The sequence below is a fragment of the Rhopalosiphum padi genome, chromosome 3 (genome assembly GCF_020882245.1).
Source record: "Rhopalosiphum padi isolate XX-2018 chromosome 3, ASM2088224v1, whole genome shotgun sequence".
NCBI classification, from domain to species: Eukaryota; Metazoa; Arthropoda; class Insecta; order Hemiptera; family Aphididae; genus Rhopalosiphum; species Rhopalosiphum padi.
Window position 1 is genome coordinate 71,721,263 of NC_083599.1, and position 16,275 is coordinate 71,737,537.

Consider the following 16,275-nt stretch of genomic DNA (forward strand, 5'->3'; position numbering starts at 1 on the left):
TGGGTAGGTAAAGAAACGCCTCATAATCTCATATACATTATAATATATTGTATGGTACAGTATACCAACAGAATCTTGGCGACCGATGTTAGACCCGCCAAGTACAATAATAACATACCTACACAAATGACACTTTTGTATTTTACCTTTTACAATATAAGACAATATAGACTCGGACGATGGAGACAATGATTTTTTCTACGGTTAACATCGCACGACGTGTGTTCTTATGAAAACTTTTTAAAATTAGGTAGGACCTACTTAACAATATATATTCTACGACGTGCCGAAATATTATTTCGACAAGCATTATATTCTTCGAACAAAATTACGCAGTATGCAGTAAAGCCGGACATTTGCATCCCCTGTACCATTTATATATATATATATATATATGTAGACGACACACGTGCACTGAAAGACCTTGTCGTCTTCTTTGTGTTTCTCGTTCCTTTATTCTACCCTATACACTATACAGCAATAAGTAAAATAAATCATACTTAATGTATAATAAACGAAGGCATTTCCGCTCTATATAATATAATCGAATGTACATTTTCTTTTTCACCATATAAGGGCATGAGATTTAAAAGATACCACATTCGTACGTATTGTAATATTAAAACTATGAATATAATTCAGTAATTATTATATTAAAAAAGTAAAAGTCATGAAATATTATATTATACGTCTTATTTACTTTTAGACTATTACACTTTGACCTAAGGCCCATAATCGGTAATGCTTAGATTAATAGATTATAATATAAATATAAGATAAAAAAATATATAAATATAGACGAATAGACGTATATTCTGCGAGAATTTCTAAGTATAAATTCATAAATAAAGCACATAATAATGTACTCACTTAATAGTTAATATAATATATAAATATAGAACATAAATAAAGGTACCATTATGACAACAGATGCCAGTTGAAAGAAATAAGCTAGAGTTCTATCATATTATTATCGTATATTCAATGTGTCCATTATAATTCCACTGTTGTTACAATATGGATAGGTATATTAGTAGGTACTCATCGAACCGTACTTAATGTATAATAAACGAAGGCATTTCCGCTCTATATAATATAATCGAATGTACATTTTTTTTTTCACCATATAAGGGCATGAGATTTAAAAGATACCACATTCGTACGTATTGTAATATTAAATCCATTATTAATTATTTTTTACCGGAGAAATACATTAGAAGACAACCGCCTACTTATTATTGTTATATAAATTGTAATAATATGTCCATTGGTGCCTAATGCCTATATAGAATGTTAACAAAAACGTCGTCTCTGCGACGCCACTACAGACTTCGCCAAAAAATATTTCATAATACATCGGTGTTGAAATAACACCTTATTGTGGGTGGTCGATTTTCAAACACACCATAAAATTATGTGTACCATTTTTACAGATATATAAATGCGTATACAATACCTACCATCCGGCCGTTAGCTTAACATATTTCTTAAAAATATATATTTTTCCAAAATATATAAATTTCCAATACTATAAAAATATTATGGATAGTTTTTAAATAATTTAAATATTTAGCTTTTAAGTATTATATATACTATTTATTATCATTTATCATTTATCAGAAAAAAGTATTGTTTAGAAATTCATTTTTTTTTAATCATAACAAATGTATTTCAAAAATAATCATTGAATAAATGGATATTTTAATATAGACAAAAGTAATGTATCCATTACCATAAAGTTTGGATTTAGTATAACTTACAAATTCATATTACTATTTGTTTTGTACTATTTTTTAAGTATTGTTATGAAGGATAGACGGATAGAACATTTTTATAAATTTTAATCAATGGCAGTTCCAATGTTTCTTTATAGTACATTTTTACCTAACTAGGTAGAGTAGTTTAAACCAATTTGGAAATTAATACATTTTTGTTCAAATAAAATTTAAAAAAATTCCCTCTCGTAGCACATGTTAAGGTGCATCATAACTCATATTTTAATATTTTGAAATATCGCTCCTAAATATTATAAATGTTACAATAATTATCTTAATATTGGTTAGGTATAATTTTTAGTAGGTATATTTATTATTTACCTAGATAATAATATATATTAAAAATCAATACATTTTTAGTGTCAGATAAATGCAGTTGTAGATAATTGAAAAATACAATGGATATTGGATACAATAATTGTATTACCACAAAATGTCAATGGTACCTATAAGAAGATACTGTATTAAATTGTAGTATAATTTTATATTTTATATAATGTAAATGATAATACATAATATTTCATTAAATAAATAAATTACATACCTTTAAGACAATCGCGCTTTATACTTCTCTTTGGTAGGTAGGTACAGCTATACGAGATGGATAAACCCGATAAACATTAAATACTCAATGATCACGGATCTCTATGCACAACAAACGCGAAGCAATGAGCAAACGAATAAACGAATGCTTAAAATTTGTATTAAATAATAAAATATTAAATAATAGGTAATTGACAATATTTCATTTTAATTTAAATACAAACTATAACAATATTACTACCAATTGGCAATTATTCCACCAAAATGGACAATCGTCAAAAATTAATTTTTCGGGAAATATCGACTTTTTGATAATTTACCAACAACCCCAGAGTTCAATTAAATGTTACTCAAAAATATTTTTTATAAAGAGGGATCATATAAGTATATAATATATATTTATAAATGTTACATTATAACGAACAGTAATTTATTATTATTATTATTATTATAACTATTATATTTTTACTGAAAATAAAGATATTGATTATTGATAAAGATAATTAGAATGTTCGAACGCGGATCGATTATCGCCGTATCGAAATTATCTTATCTCCCTTGAACCGGTTTTACCCCCTGCTCCTCCTAAGTTCGCACCGTACCGTCTGCCGTGAGTGCTGACTTATAAGCTGTGCCGCCAGCCTTTTAAAACTTTTGTATTTTACACTTTTTTCCTGGCGTTCGAGCCCGACGCACCGTTGCGTCCGCTCACCGCCTCGCACCGTGTTGTGCGGCAAAACCGCGTGTGCGGTCAACGCGTTTGTATGCATATTTTAAGCCGTTGTGCCATTTCGCCAACTTATACGCGTTCCTTACCAGCGGTTGACCCCAACTTGCGGTATACTTTTTCGCTGACCGTGTGCTTTGCGTATCATCGCCGCAGTAGTGTTTTTGTGCGTCTTGCTCAGATCGCGTGTGCCGTCGAGTGACCAATTTCGAATTGGTCCTCGTCCCGATATTTCGGACATTGTCGATCCGAGTCGCCAGTCGTTTTTCTGCACGTCGTTGCCCCGTTTGGCCGTGCGTGTGTGCGTATAAAATAATATTATATTTATATTCACGTCGCCGCCGTCCGTGGGCGTCGCGTACCCACACACAGAACCTTATATATAATATATATCATAGTTATATCTAATCGCTTTGTCGTTCTTATTATAAGAGTAATATACGCATAATATATACGTATACACGTATAATACGTGTGGATACACAATCTTCATATATATATATATATATATACATTCGCGCCGCCGTTGGTGTGCGTCGTGTATCGGTGCGGTGCCCGAACTACAAGGCGAAGATCGAGCAGTGTCGGTATCGTTATATTATTATTTGTATTATTTGTATTTATATTGTTCTAATTTATATAATTATTATACCTGTAAGATTAATTCTATTATTAGTATCTTATGGACGCCCACCTTTATTAGGATACTTAAGTCCGATTGTGTCAGTTATTATTTACTATTTATTTAATATACATTTTTGGTGGTTATATGTACCCGTATTACCATTGAAGTGCTATTATATTATATATATATACCGGGTAACCTTTTCTCGTTTCCAACACCTCGCGAGTCGTGTCCGATAACCGCGAATTTCCAAAAGTAGGATCGGACAGGGCGCCAACATTTGGTAGCAAAGCGTGGTTATCCGACCTTTGTGGGGGGTTCGGTAGCGGTGTGTTGGTTGTGTTTTGCCCTGGTATTTTGGTGCAGAGTACAGTGCTTGGGTGTTCACCGGACGTTGACATTTATTGTCTATACGTGTATTAATTGACCGGCCTTCCCCGTGGGTGATTATTATTATTTATTATTTAGGTACTCTTAAATTAAATTAATTTAATGTGTGATGCGCGCATAGTGCAGATAGTATATAGCTGATATAGGTATTTATTAACATTAAGTTAACCGCGTTGGTCGTGGTGTTGCTATCAGCTATACTTTAGATTAACGTTAGAGGTAATTCTACGCACTACCTGGATATCGTCGATATATTCAATAAGTTAATGCGTACACGCGACAGCCGTTAGTTTTGATATCGTCGGTATATCTAAACTACACCTAATTAGTCGTGTCGGTTGCGTCATTGATATCTCCGATATATCAATTGCACTAATGTTGTAGGCACACTACGTAATTGCGCCCGTCGTTGAAGTGATATCGCCTATATATCATTATTATTATTTATTATTCGCGCCGGTCTCTGTGAAATATTTTATATAACATTTTGGGTATTGTCCGTTCACTGCCATTTGTAGGGCACCAACAAAGATATAACCGATTTTTGAATCCACATTCGTCATAATTATATTACTAATTGACGTAATATCACACCATTTATGTATACATTCTAATGAATGTATTGTAATAATAAATAAATAATTTAAACGAATAAATCTAAATTGAAAATAACTAAAATAAAAATAAACTTTTCACGAGATTTTTGAGCTGTTACATATTTGGAACAAATTATTATTTTATTATTATATAAAACTATGAATATAATTCAGTAATTATTATATTAAAAAAGTAAAAGTCATGAAATATTATATTATACGTCTTATTTACTTTTAGACTATTACACTTTGACCTAAGGCCCATAATCGGTAATGCTTAGATTAATAGATTATAATATAAATATAAGATAAAAAAATATATAAATATAGACGAATAGACGTATATTCTGCGAGAATTTCTAAGTATAAATTCATAAATAAATCACATAATAATGTACTCACTTAATAGTTAATATAATATATAAATATAGAACATAAATAAAGGTACCATTATGACAACAGATGCCAGTTGAAAGAAATAAGCTAGAGTTCTATCATATTATTATCGTATATTCAATGTGTCCATTATAATTCCACTGTTGTTACAATATGGATAGGTATATTAGTAGGTACTCATCGAACCGTACTTAATGTATAATAAACGAAGGCATTTCCGCTCTATATAATATAATCGAATGTACATTTTCTTTTTCACCATATAAGGGCATGAGATTTAAAAGATACCACATTCGTACGTATTGTAATATTAAATCCATTATTAATTATTTTTACCGGAGAAATACATTAGAAGACAACCGCCTACTTATTATTGTTATATAAATTGTAATAATATGTCCATTGGTGCCTACTGCTTATATAGAATGTTAACAAAAACGTCGTCTCTGCGACGCCACTACAGACTTCGCCAAAAAATATTTCATAATACATCGGTGTTGAAATAACACCTTATTGTGGGTGGTCGATTTTCAAACACACCATAAAATTATGTGTACCATTTTTACAGATATATAAATGCGTATACAATACCTACCATCCGGCCGTTAGCTTAACATATTTCTTAAAAATATATATTTTTTTCACGTGTAGAAAAAATACAGACTATTTCATTATACTGAATCAATAGAGATATATCTTGGACGTATATTAAACACACTATCGGTTTTTTGTATAATTTAAAATCATATTATAAACTGTTAATCACGGAATAGGAACAAAAATCGTATCTATTATATTTTTTATATTTTGTAGGTCAGAAATGGTTATTATATAACATAAACATAATATATTATGTATATAACTGTATAAGTTTTAATTTTTTAAGTATATAGCCTAGTGTGATTGGGTATAATATCAATATCTTATTAATTATGTAGTATTGTAGTACATATTTAAATGATTTTGTAGTACGATAATCAGTAGCACCAGCAAAACTATTATATATAGGTACCTATATGTAGTTAAAATAAAAATTTAATTTAATGTTCTACAAAATAACATTTACTTACAAAAATTTTTTTTCTTGTCTTCTGACTAGAAAAATACTGAATAATTTTATTTACTTTATAGTTTTTATTATAGTTTACTGCCTACTTTCAATTTAACACTTAAGACTTCTATAAATTTCAGGGCCCCAATTTATTATAAACTGAGGCCTCTTAGTGGTGCTGAGCACCCTCGTTCCCCTCGCTAGTTGCGGCAGTGCATACGATTGAACATTTTAACGGGATTCCTCATAAGTTTTTCTTTTTGAGATAAATAATAGTGTTAAGAATAAGCTACATATATAAATTTATTTTTTAAGAGCGTTTGAAGATTAAATTATGACGAAATTAGATAAATTAGATGTTTTTTATTTTGTTTTTATGAGTGTCTGATTTTAGATTCGAATTTTGTGAAACTGTCCGTCAAAATGTGTTAAATTGACATTGTTTACGAATATTATCGTATTAATGTATAATATGTCAATATTCAGGGCGTATTTAAGGGGGGCCCATGGGGCCCGTGCCCCTTCCATTCACTGTATTTTATACTTTTTTTTATTATTGACTATTGAGACTAAATTTTTTAGATGGCAGTAAAGCAGATTATTGGCATTCATACCACTTGGGGAAAGTAACAACATCCTATGTTGAAAATAAACAAGAAAATACAGATAATAATAATGGATTTATGCAATGTACATATAATGTAAATGCATGTAATTGATAGTACATTTAATAGAAGTGAAAAAAATTGAAATTTGGTAAGAATCAAAATAAAAAAATTGGTAAACACCTTTAGCTTGTAATCTTCATTATTAAAATTATAATGATAATTTTGACAATATTACAAATTCATATTTTTGATCATATATATAACACTCAATTATGATTGAAACCTTCAAGCTAATACTTCATAAATACAAAAAATTTTTTCTATTTTAATTATTTGAGTATTTCTTTGTTTCTGATTTGAATATTAGTAGCATAGTCTATTCTTGATGTAAAAAATTGGTAATTTATTTTTATTATATAAAATTTAAAGCATTTCCGTATGATTGCATGTATATTCCCTTTTTTTATTATGCATATTTGACAATGTTAAAATTGCATATAATTCCAGGTTCAATATGTATAACTTACTTTCAAATAAATATATCAATAATATGAGTAGCCTAAGTAATACATTCGATAAGATTCTAACGCAAATCTGCTATATTGTGTTTGGATTAAAGAGACAAAATAAAAAGTGAGCCTAATTCTCACCTTTAAATTTAATGATAGGTAAATGTACTCTAATATTAAAGCTAACATTGCAAAATTAATTTTGCTGAACAAAAATGTTTTACATTGTATGTATGTAAAACAGAGACAACACTTATATGTGGGTATAACCTCCTCTTAAATAATGGTGATTCAAATATTATTTTCAACTTTGGGAGTTTTCATGGCCATCTGAACTTCCGGTTCTTTCTTGATCAGCCGAATTCTCTTGGCCATCTGGGTCTTCTTGGTCGGCCGAATTCTCTTGGTCCTACGAATTCTTTTGACCACCTGAACTGTCTCAGTCATCTGAATTGTCTCAGCCGCCTGACTTGTCTCAGCCTTACGACGTTTTTCAATTCTTGAGGATCTCTTAGTCGGTGCTGGTTTACAAATTGCATGGTGTGAGATAGAACTAGCTTCACTAAGCAAAATTTTTAAGCAAAATTTGCAGACCCATAACGAACGGCCGTCATTACACACCACACGGTCGTATTTCACCATTGTTTTTGGGTTAAACAATTTTTTTTTCGATTCTAGTTTCTTTTCCATCTTGGTGTTCTTTTTTCTTTCAATTTAAACGGTATTTGTTTAAAGAAAAAATAACTTGATTATTACATTTTATAATGTGGACCTATCTAAGTATTTTCTTTATTTTTAACATAAGAACAATACATGAACAATTAATTTATATATTTGCATTGTATTTAGATATTCAGGACTTTTGACTAGGAAACAAACATTTTTTTTTAAGTTGCTTATTAAGACATGATAATATTGCACTTTAAATCAAATTTAATTTAATTTTGTGATAATTGTTAGATTTTTAATATTTTATTTTAATTTTCAAAGTAGTATGTTAAATTTTTTACATATAGTAGTCAAGTGCTCAATTATTGCATGATACATGTTAATTATATCATTGAGAATGAGCAATGCTTAATCAGTTGTATAAATTTAATCATTTATACTTAAGTTAAAAATGTTATATATATATTTTTTATATACCATAATTATTTAATATGTCCATTTTTTAGATTATGGATTGTTTTTGTAATCTTCCTCAGAAAAGTATATGATATGAAAAATGCATCATTCACAAAAAGAAGAAAATGATACATTAAATAATTAAAAGTAGCTTGATGTATATATTGGATACATATAATATATATATTTGTATATTTAGACCAAATTACGTTAATGGCAAATAAATTTGATGACACATTGATAATTTGTATTTTAATACTGTTTATCTCTCAATTAATAATAATTAATCAATTCTAATAATCAATTTTCAATTAATTATGTATAAATAAATTTATTTAGTAGAACTAATCAATGTTATTAATAATTTAGCATTTAGCATCAATTACATTTAATTATAATAAGTATTTTTATTTAAACTTCAGATGTTTGTAGTGTTTTAGTTTAAATGTAATGAACAATTGAACATTAATATTTATGGTTATACCCAGTCACATAATATACCCAATAACATTTTAAGTTACAAGGATTGTAATATGTTTCAGTAACAAATATTAATTTTTAAATAGACAACGGAATCAATTAAGGATATATAAATACAATTATTTAGTAAAATAAATCAATGTTAATAAAAATATGAGGTTTAGTATCAATTCTATTTTTTTTCTTGTATACATCTTATTCAAATTGCATATGGCTGATTGTAATATTAATTTTTAATTTAAACACATTGAACATATGCAAAAGATTTTTGAATTGATTAATATTTGTAAATAGACAATGATATATAAGTAGATAAGTTAGGCGTAATTCACTTTTGCTAAGTTCATGCCATCCATGGTCCTCTTTTTTCTTATTGGGCTGCGTGTTGTTCCAAAATATTTGTTGTTTGAAAATGGTTCGACGAGATCCCAGGCTTTAGGGGGATGTCCAAAATTTGGGTCGCTGTACCCCGCTGTTCTTGTTGTTGAATCCGAAAACCAGCTGCGCACCTCTTCTTTCTTGAAGTTTCACCCATCACTTGTAAATATATTCATAGATTAACATAATTTATTTTTATGAAGTGATATATAAAAATATGAATATATTTTCCACAAACTAACTTATTTAATTTTAATTTTTGTTATTTTTATTATTTTTTTTTGTTTTGATAATATGATTCACATCACAGAAGCAGACCCATTATTGATTATTTAATTATTACAGTGTATTAATAAAGGCGTAATAATTTAAACGGTATCTGTTTAAAAGGAAAATAACTTGATTATTAAATTTTATAATGTGGATTTATCTATGTATTTTCTTTATTTTTAACATAAGAACAATACATGAACAATTAATTTATATATTTGCATTGTATTTAGATATTCAGGACTTTTGACTAGGAAACAAAAAAACATTTTATCTTTTATTGTATCTTATTTACATGTAATAAAATTATATTTTAATAATGGAATCTTATACCATTAAATTGGCATTAATCAATATTATTAATTTATTAATAATTCAATATTCATTAGAAAAAAAATAGAATATAATTAAAGGTAAGTATAGGTAAAGTAGTATCAATGGCATAATTGACCTCAATTTTTGATGGTGTAGAGACATATTTTTATTTCTAACCCACTAGGCACCAATACCGACAATACTTCAACTTCCTTTATAAAAATTAATAAATAAGTATTGATATATTTTAAACTTTTTTTGGTTGTAAAGTAGCTAAACTAGGCTACTTAGCCGTTTTTGCCCTATCATCGTTCTAAGATATGTTTGTTTTAAATATTTCTAAGCAGGAAAATTATTTTTTACAACTTGCTGTATTGTTGGATGTGGTTAAGAATATTTTTAATTACTTTGTCCTTAATGAAAAATCTTTTTGTCATGTATTCTATTTTACTTCTAATTTGCCAAATACTGAAGTATTACCACATTTTTAATAAAACATCCTATTAAAAATGTATAATTCCGTCTTATATGTCATTAGAAAATGGTTTAGGTATCTAGTTGTACCAGTTTAAAAGAATGACACTTGTGAAACAATTACAATAGTATACAGTGTATAAGTGTATAAATACTTGTTTAATAAACAAATATAAACTTTTGAAAATAGAAATTATAGACATTTTTATGATTTTCTAGTGATGCAAAAATATAAACTTGCACTATCACATTTGAAAAGTGGTGGTGCAAGCACTAAATTTGTACCACCCACTTTATATAACTTAGGAGTATTATTTGTCTACCTTAAAAAGTTTTTTTTTTGATATTTCAATTTTAAAGCAAGTTATGGGAATTTTAGAAATTAATAGTTATGAATTATAATACAATAGTTAAGTGCCTTAAATAATATTCTTATTTTCAAATTTTATAATTCATTCTAATATTAAAAATAACAAAGTAAAACAGATTTTTCCAAACATTCAATTTTTCATATTATGTTTTAGTAAGATAGAGACATATTCAACACAAGTATCGCTTAAAGAAGGTATGTAATAAACTCTTTAAACAATTTTTGTATACATTTATTGTTATAATATTTGGTTATGGTTATTAGGGCTCGGATTTTTAAGGAAATGCTTCTTTTTATACATTTAAGATAGAAATATAATTATTATACATAAATTCGTTTCATGTCAATCTGATTCTAAATAAACAAATTTATTTTTGCTTTTTTTTTGTGTAAATACTTTTTTTGCTTTTTTCAGTTATTCTAACTGTTGAATTTTTATATCTGTTATGCTATAAAAATAAATGTTTATTTACTTAATAAGAAATGTGAAAACCCGCAATAATGACCGTGATTGTACCATTAGTGTGAAACGACCTTAAACGTATAGATTATTGATCTACAGATAGTTTATGGGTCGATAGCTTATCGGCTATTGCATATAGTCTGTAGAACATATGCTCAATACTCGTATAACATCGATATCGACCAGTTCAAAATTTGTTGTATAAAAACATCCTCTCAGATAATAAGACAATAGAGTCAGTTTCACTTATGAAAACCTTGCCAAATACATGGGAGTAAATTCTTTTTCTAATTTAAATTAATTTTTCAATTTTTTTTATTCAGTTTTATAAAATTATAACTAATTCATGTTAATTTTTAGTCATGCTTTTTTTTGCTTTTTTAAAGAATAAGTATGCTTCATTTTTGCTTTTTTAAAACAATTTTGTGCTTTTTTTTGTTATTTATTATACTCTAAAATCCAAACCCTAGTTATGATCAAATAAAAATCCAAACCCTAGTTATGATCAAATAAAAATCCAAAAAATTATTATTATCTTGTAAATTTTTATTATTTCATTATTTAAATATGCACATACACTTTCACTTGTGAAGATATGTAGTATCTGTCAATGAAATAGTTAGTAATCAAAGAAGTAAAAATACAATTTAGTATGCATTGCTTGTACATTATTTACATTAACATATATATCAGTGGCTCTTAACCTTTTTCAAATGGTGGAACACAGTTGTAAAATAAAACAGTATTTAAATACATTTTTTAATTTAAATAATATTAAATAATGCATGTATATCATAACACAATTTGCATCCATGTTGGTCATTAAATAATAATAAAATAATGATTAATGAATAACTGATTTTAAAATGTTGGTGAAACACTTACACCAAGTTCACTGAAAACTGGTTAAGAATCACTAATATAAATAAATATGAAGGTTATACCAGGTGTTCAAAAAATTTGGAACCTTTAAATCATTACTAAAAGCTTATTTTAATACTTGCATGGAAAAATAACACTGCTATTCATTTATAATCTAAAATATTTATCAACTTCATTGTTATTATATCGTAATATCGTTTCAGTTCTAACTAGCCTAATGAACGTTTCCAAACTTGTTGAGCACCCTGTACACACAAACACACACACACACACACACACACACACATTCGGTGGAGACGTTTCTCCAGTCCGTAACAGACAAGAATTAAAATAAGCACAAATATAATATTAAATAATTATATGCAAATCATATTACCAGTAGCAGTCCAATGGGGATGACCCAGTAACACAGTTGATCGAATAATGGATTTTTATCCGGACGAACTACGAAACTGACTACGATTGTCGGCAACAGACGAACAACAAATAACCAAACGTTGATGCCACATACTATATACTATAATTTTTCTAAGAGTTTCGGCTTCTTTTACTATCTTAACTTTCTGAGTTTTCAATTTCTCCATCTTCCCCTGTACTTTCAGTTTTCTTTTCTTCTTCAGATTTTTCAACAAGCACACTGTCTTTCAACGGCATATCAATATCTACAGTACATTTTTTATTGTTCAGTTGATTATCATTCATAGGAGACTCCACTTTATGATTAGTTGAATGAGACTTCGACTTAGAAATAACTTTTATGAGATTGGAAGTACTTGGACCAGATTTTTCTATTCTTTTTTCCTAAAAATAAAATCATTCAATAAATATATAATGGTTTGTTAAGACTTCAAATTGTTCACTTACCAACTTATTTAAAGTTGGCTTTTTATGATCATTTTGAATGTGTTCAATACAACGCCCCCTGCTGTCAAAAGCTTTGGCACATATTTGGCATCTAAAAATTGATGTACTCTTCTTTTGCGGTAACTACATAAAATTTAATAATAATTAAGTTTATAATTTATAAATACATGAGATCAAATTAAATGCTTGTTATTAACTTGTCATTGACCACGTGATGAAAGATTCTCTCACCACAATATTATATTTGTCACCACTATCTTTTATATTGATTTATTGACTAGTAGTTATGCTATACCTTACCAAATATATTTAATTTAAAAACGTATGAGCATTAACTGAAATTGTAATTGATTATAAGACAAAGACAACACATTTGAATGCATCTCCTCATCAGTGCGGAATATGATACACTTAACCGTTATTAATATCTGTTATTACACTTAAAAAACAATAAATACCATTACTACTTTTTAATTCACAACTAAAATAAATTATCTTTGATAATGTTATTGCAATAACTTGATAAATGTACGTTGTGTGGGTTTAATCCTAGCATTAACATAATATGTATATTATAATCATAGTCGTGCACAGACTATAGAAATAAGTAGTTCCCACATTTTATTACTGTTGGCCCTATTAATAAACAGTGGAGCGTCGATTATCCATACTACAAAACTTTTGTGTACAAATTTATTTTTAATTTAATTTAATTTAGTTTTATCATTCATTATGACTATTATGTTCCTTTTATCGTTTACATATTATGAAATGCGAGATTATTTTATTATTTTCTATAGCTCACTCCCATGTAGATAATATGTTTTTACATACTTAAATTTAGCAACAAAAAAATTGATTATTATTTCAAATAAATACATTACATATATTTTTATTATATTTTTTATATTATGTATGAATATTATATTTAGTATTATATCTAGTAAGTTAGTTTTTAACTTTATTTTAAAATTTTCAATGTTTGTTTGATTAATACTAATCGATTATTTGCACCTCGTTTGGTTCCAATTAGTTTGGATAATCAACACTCTAGTGTACTTATAATAAACATATAATAAAAAAATAGAAATTGCACGCATCACACATTTCCGAAAGTAGTAGTGGGTTAACATTAAAGTTAAAATATAACAAAAAAATTAATAGTGTTATCAATAAAAGATTATCACTAGTAAAATATTGAATAATAAGTTTCTCAATATACAGTACTCATAACAATTATTAATATATAATAATTTAATATTAGCTACCACACATCTATACGTTAAATTGTATACAGGCTTTAAACTTAAGAGTCCAACATAGTGAATAATTCTAATTTTACAAATATTCTTTTATAATATAATTTAAAATTGACTTATGTAGTACTCGTATATTTATTACGATTAATATATAGACAATTTGATTAAGCCATTGGGTGCTTTGGCCCACAAAAGTTGCAGTGTGTGCCAGGGTTTAATATACTCTATGATTATAATATACTATATTATACATATTAAAAACATATTGTTAAATATTATAATTACACAAGGTAGTAATAAAAAATTATTAGAAGGGCCCAGAAATGTATGCTCTAAAAATTACAAAAATATGCATGCACTTATACGCTTAAAAACACTGATATACGTCTTTAAATTTTTTTATAATTTTAAACATAATTAAAAAAAACATTTTAATAATAGTTTTTATTTCAATTTTATTATTAGTAATAAAATATTTTATTGCAAATGAAAAATACAATTTTATATTAAATATAAAATTATTAAATAAATATGTTTTATTTAACCAATATAATTCACAATCAAAAACTGATCAGAGCCGCTCCATCAAACACAACTATAAGTTAGTTTCATATTTTATTTATCAAAAGGTCTTATAGTAGTAATTTTTTTTAGCAATTACACTATATTTGATTTATAATTCAGTTAAAAATTAAAAATTTGAAAAATATCTGAATAAATAAAAAAAACCTCAGTTTGTAATTACATGCATAATAAAAAAAAAATGCGATAAATTCAAACAAAAGAAAAATATAAGTACTACAAAAATATTCATCAATTGCATATTAAATGTATAGCAAAAGCATATTTTTTCTTATTATTACCGGAGTTGATATTTTAACAGCATTTTGATTGATTTTGATAGGTTTTCCCGATTCTATTTTATTTGATTGAGGCACGCAATTTCTAAAATAAAAGTATCTTTTAAATAAAAAAAGTAATAATATCTTCAAAATAATATACATAATAAAATGTCAGATATGATTTACATACTGAACATGTGCATCTGCATCTGATTTGTGTATTTTTAAACTGTTAGCACCATTTTGTTGTTTTTTAATTTGTTGCTGATTCAGTAGTAGCTGTGAGTTCTGTACTTGGTGTGGCGGCATTACCCATAACTGTTCCTTTGATGGTTGTGGCGTTGGTACTTGTTGTAGCCTCGGTACTTGTTGCTGCCTTGATTCTTGTTGCAGTCTTGGTGCTTGTTGTGGCCTCGGTACTTGCTGTGGTGTAGATACTTGTGGTGTAGATACTTGTTGTGATGTAGATACTTGTGGTGTAAATACTTGTTGTGGTCTAGGACGTTCATTTAAAAATCTAATTGGTCTCTTAACCTGTTGAATAAGAAGGTTAGGAGGTCCGCTCATTTTCAAAAGATTTGAAACTTTAGACGAATCGACATCCTTCAAATATTCCTTGTCCATTATGATAGCCTAAGTTAAAGATAAAAAAAAAATGAATTTCAAAATAGTGCAGAATAGATAGATTATTGTTAGTACAATAAATACCTCAACATCCTCATCAGCAACTATTATTCCATGTTTTTTCCTTATGCATGACAACATTGCATTTTTAACAAGTTTCAAATCCATTTCTAACTTGTCAATCTGATTTAATTGCGATGCACAGTTATTGCACGCGAGATGGTCATTATTGACAACAACAACAAACTCTTCTCCAAGGACCCCAGAAATTTTTTCTAGAAGTAACTCATTACCATATGATGTTCGAGTAGTGGCTAATCTTATATAACGTCCTTCCAATTCTTCGTCACAAACAAAACAGAGATCCATCTTATCTAGAAAAAAGTCCTTTTAGCGTTATTTTTGCAAGTGACATGTATAACCGTATATTTCATTAATTAATGAAATATCAAATGCATCATAAAATAAAATTATACATTTAAAACGTTCAATTCATACCTGATACTTTTCTTATATATATATTATGTTAAAAACTATACAATATAGCACGTCTTGTGGTCGTACACTTGTGAAAACTTCGTACACGAACAATCAAAGCGTTGTAAACGAAACGACGGCAACGCGTGCACCGGGCAAAACTTTTCCGTTGGAGCTGGTCCAATGGCTACCTATATCGAAATATGTAGGCGGACGAGCGGTTTGCTGAATG

General features: G+C 27.7%; 1 protein-coding gene across 1 annotated transcript; it reads right to left on the reverse strand.

Annotated features, from left to right (window-relative positions):
• Positions 1-12,465: 12,465 nt before the first annotated feature.
• On the reverse strand, positions 12,466-15,935 carry LOC132925588 (uncharacterized). Its single transcript, XM_060989973.1, has 5 exons — positions 15,651-15,935; positions 15,133-15,575; positions 14,964-15,045; positions 12,842-12,964; positions 12,466-12,778 (listed from the first exon to the last, which is right to left on the reverse strand). Exons 1-5 carry the CDS (start codon positions 15,933-15,935, stop codon positions 12,533-12,535), a joined length of 1,179 nt encoding a protein of 392 aa, XP_060845956.1. The 3' UTR covers positions 12,466-12,532.
• Between the last annotated feature and the right edge of the window lie 340 nt (positions 15,936-16,275).

What these genes read in the sequence shown, in the direction of transcription:
- LOC132925588 (XM_060989973.1), bottom strand. Translation starts at nt 15,935, where the DNA reads ATGGATCTCTGTTTTGTTTGTGACGAAGAATTGGAAGGACGTTATATA. An exon ending in TTGCTGATGAGGATGTTGAG is followed by an intron (nt 15,576 to 15,650) that starts GTATTTATTGTA and finishes TCTTTAACTTAG; the next exon opens with GCTATCATAATGGACAAGGA. An exon ending in CTGTTAAAATATCAACTCCG is followed by an intron (nt 12,965 to 14,963) that starts GTAATAATAAGA and finishes AATTTTATGTAG; the next exon opens with TTACCGCAAAAGAAGAGTAC.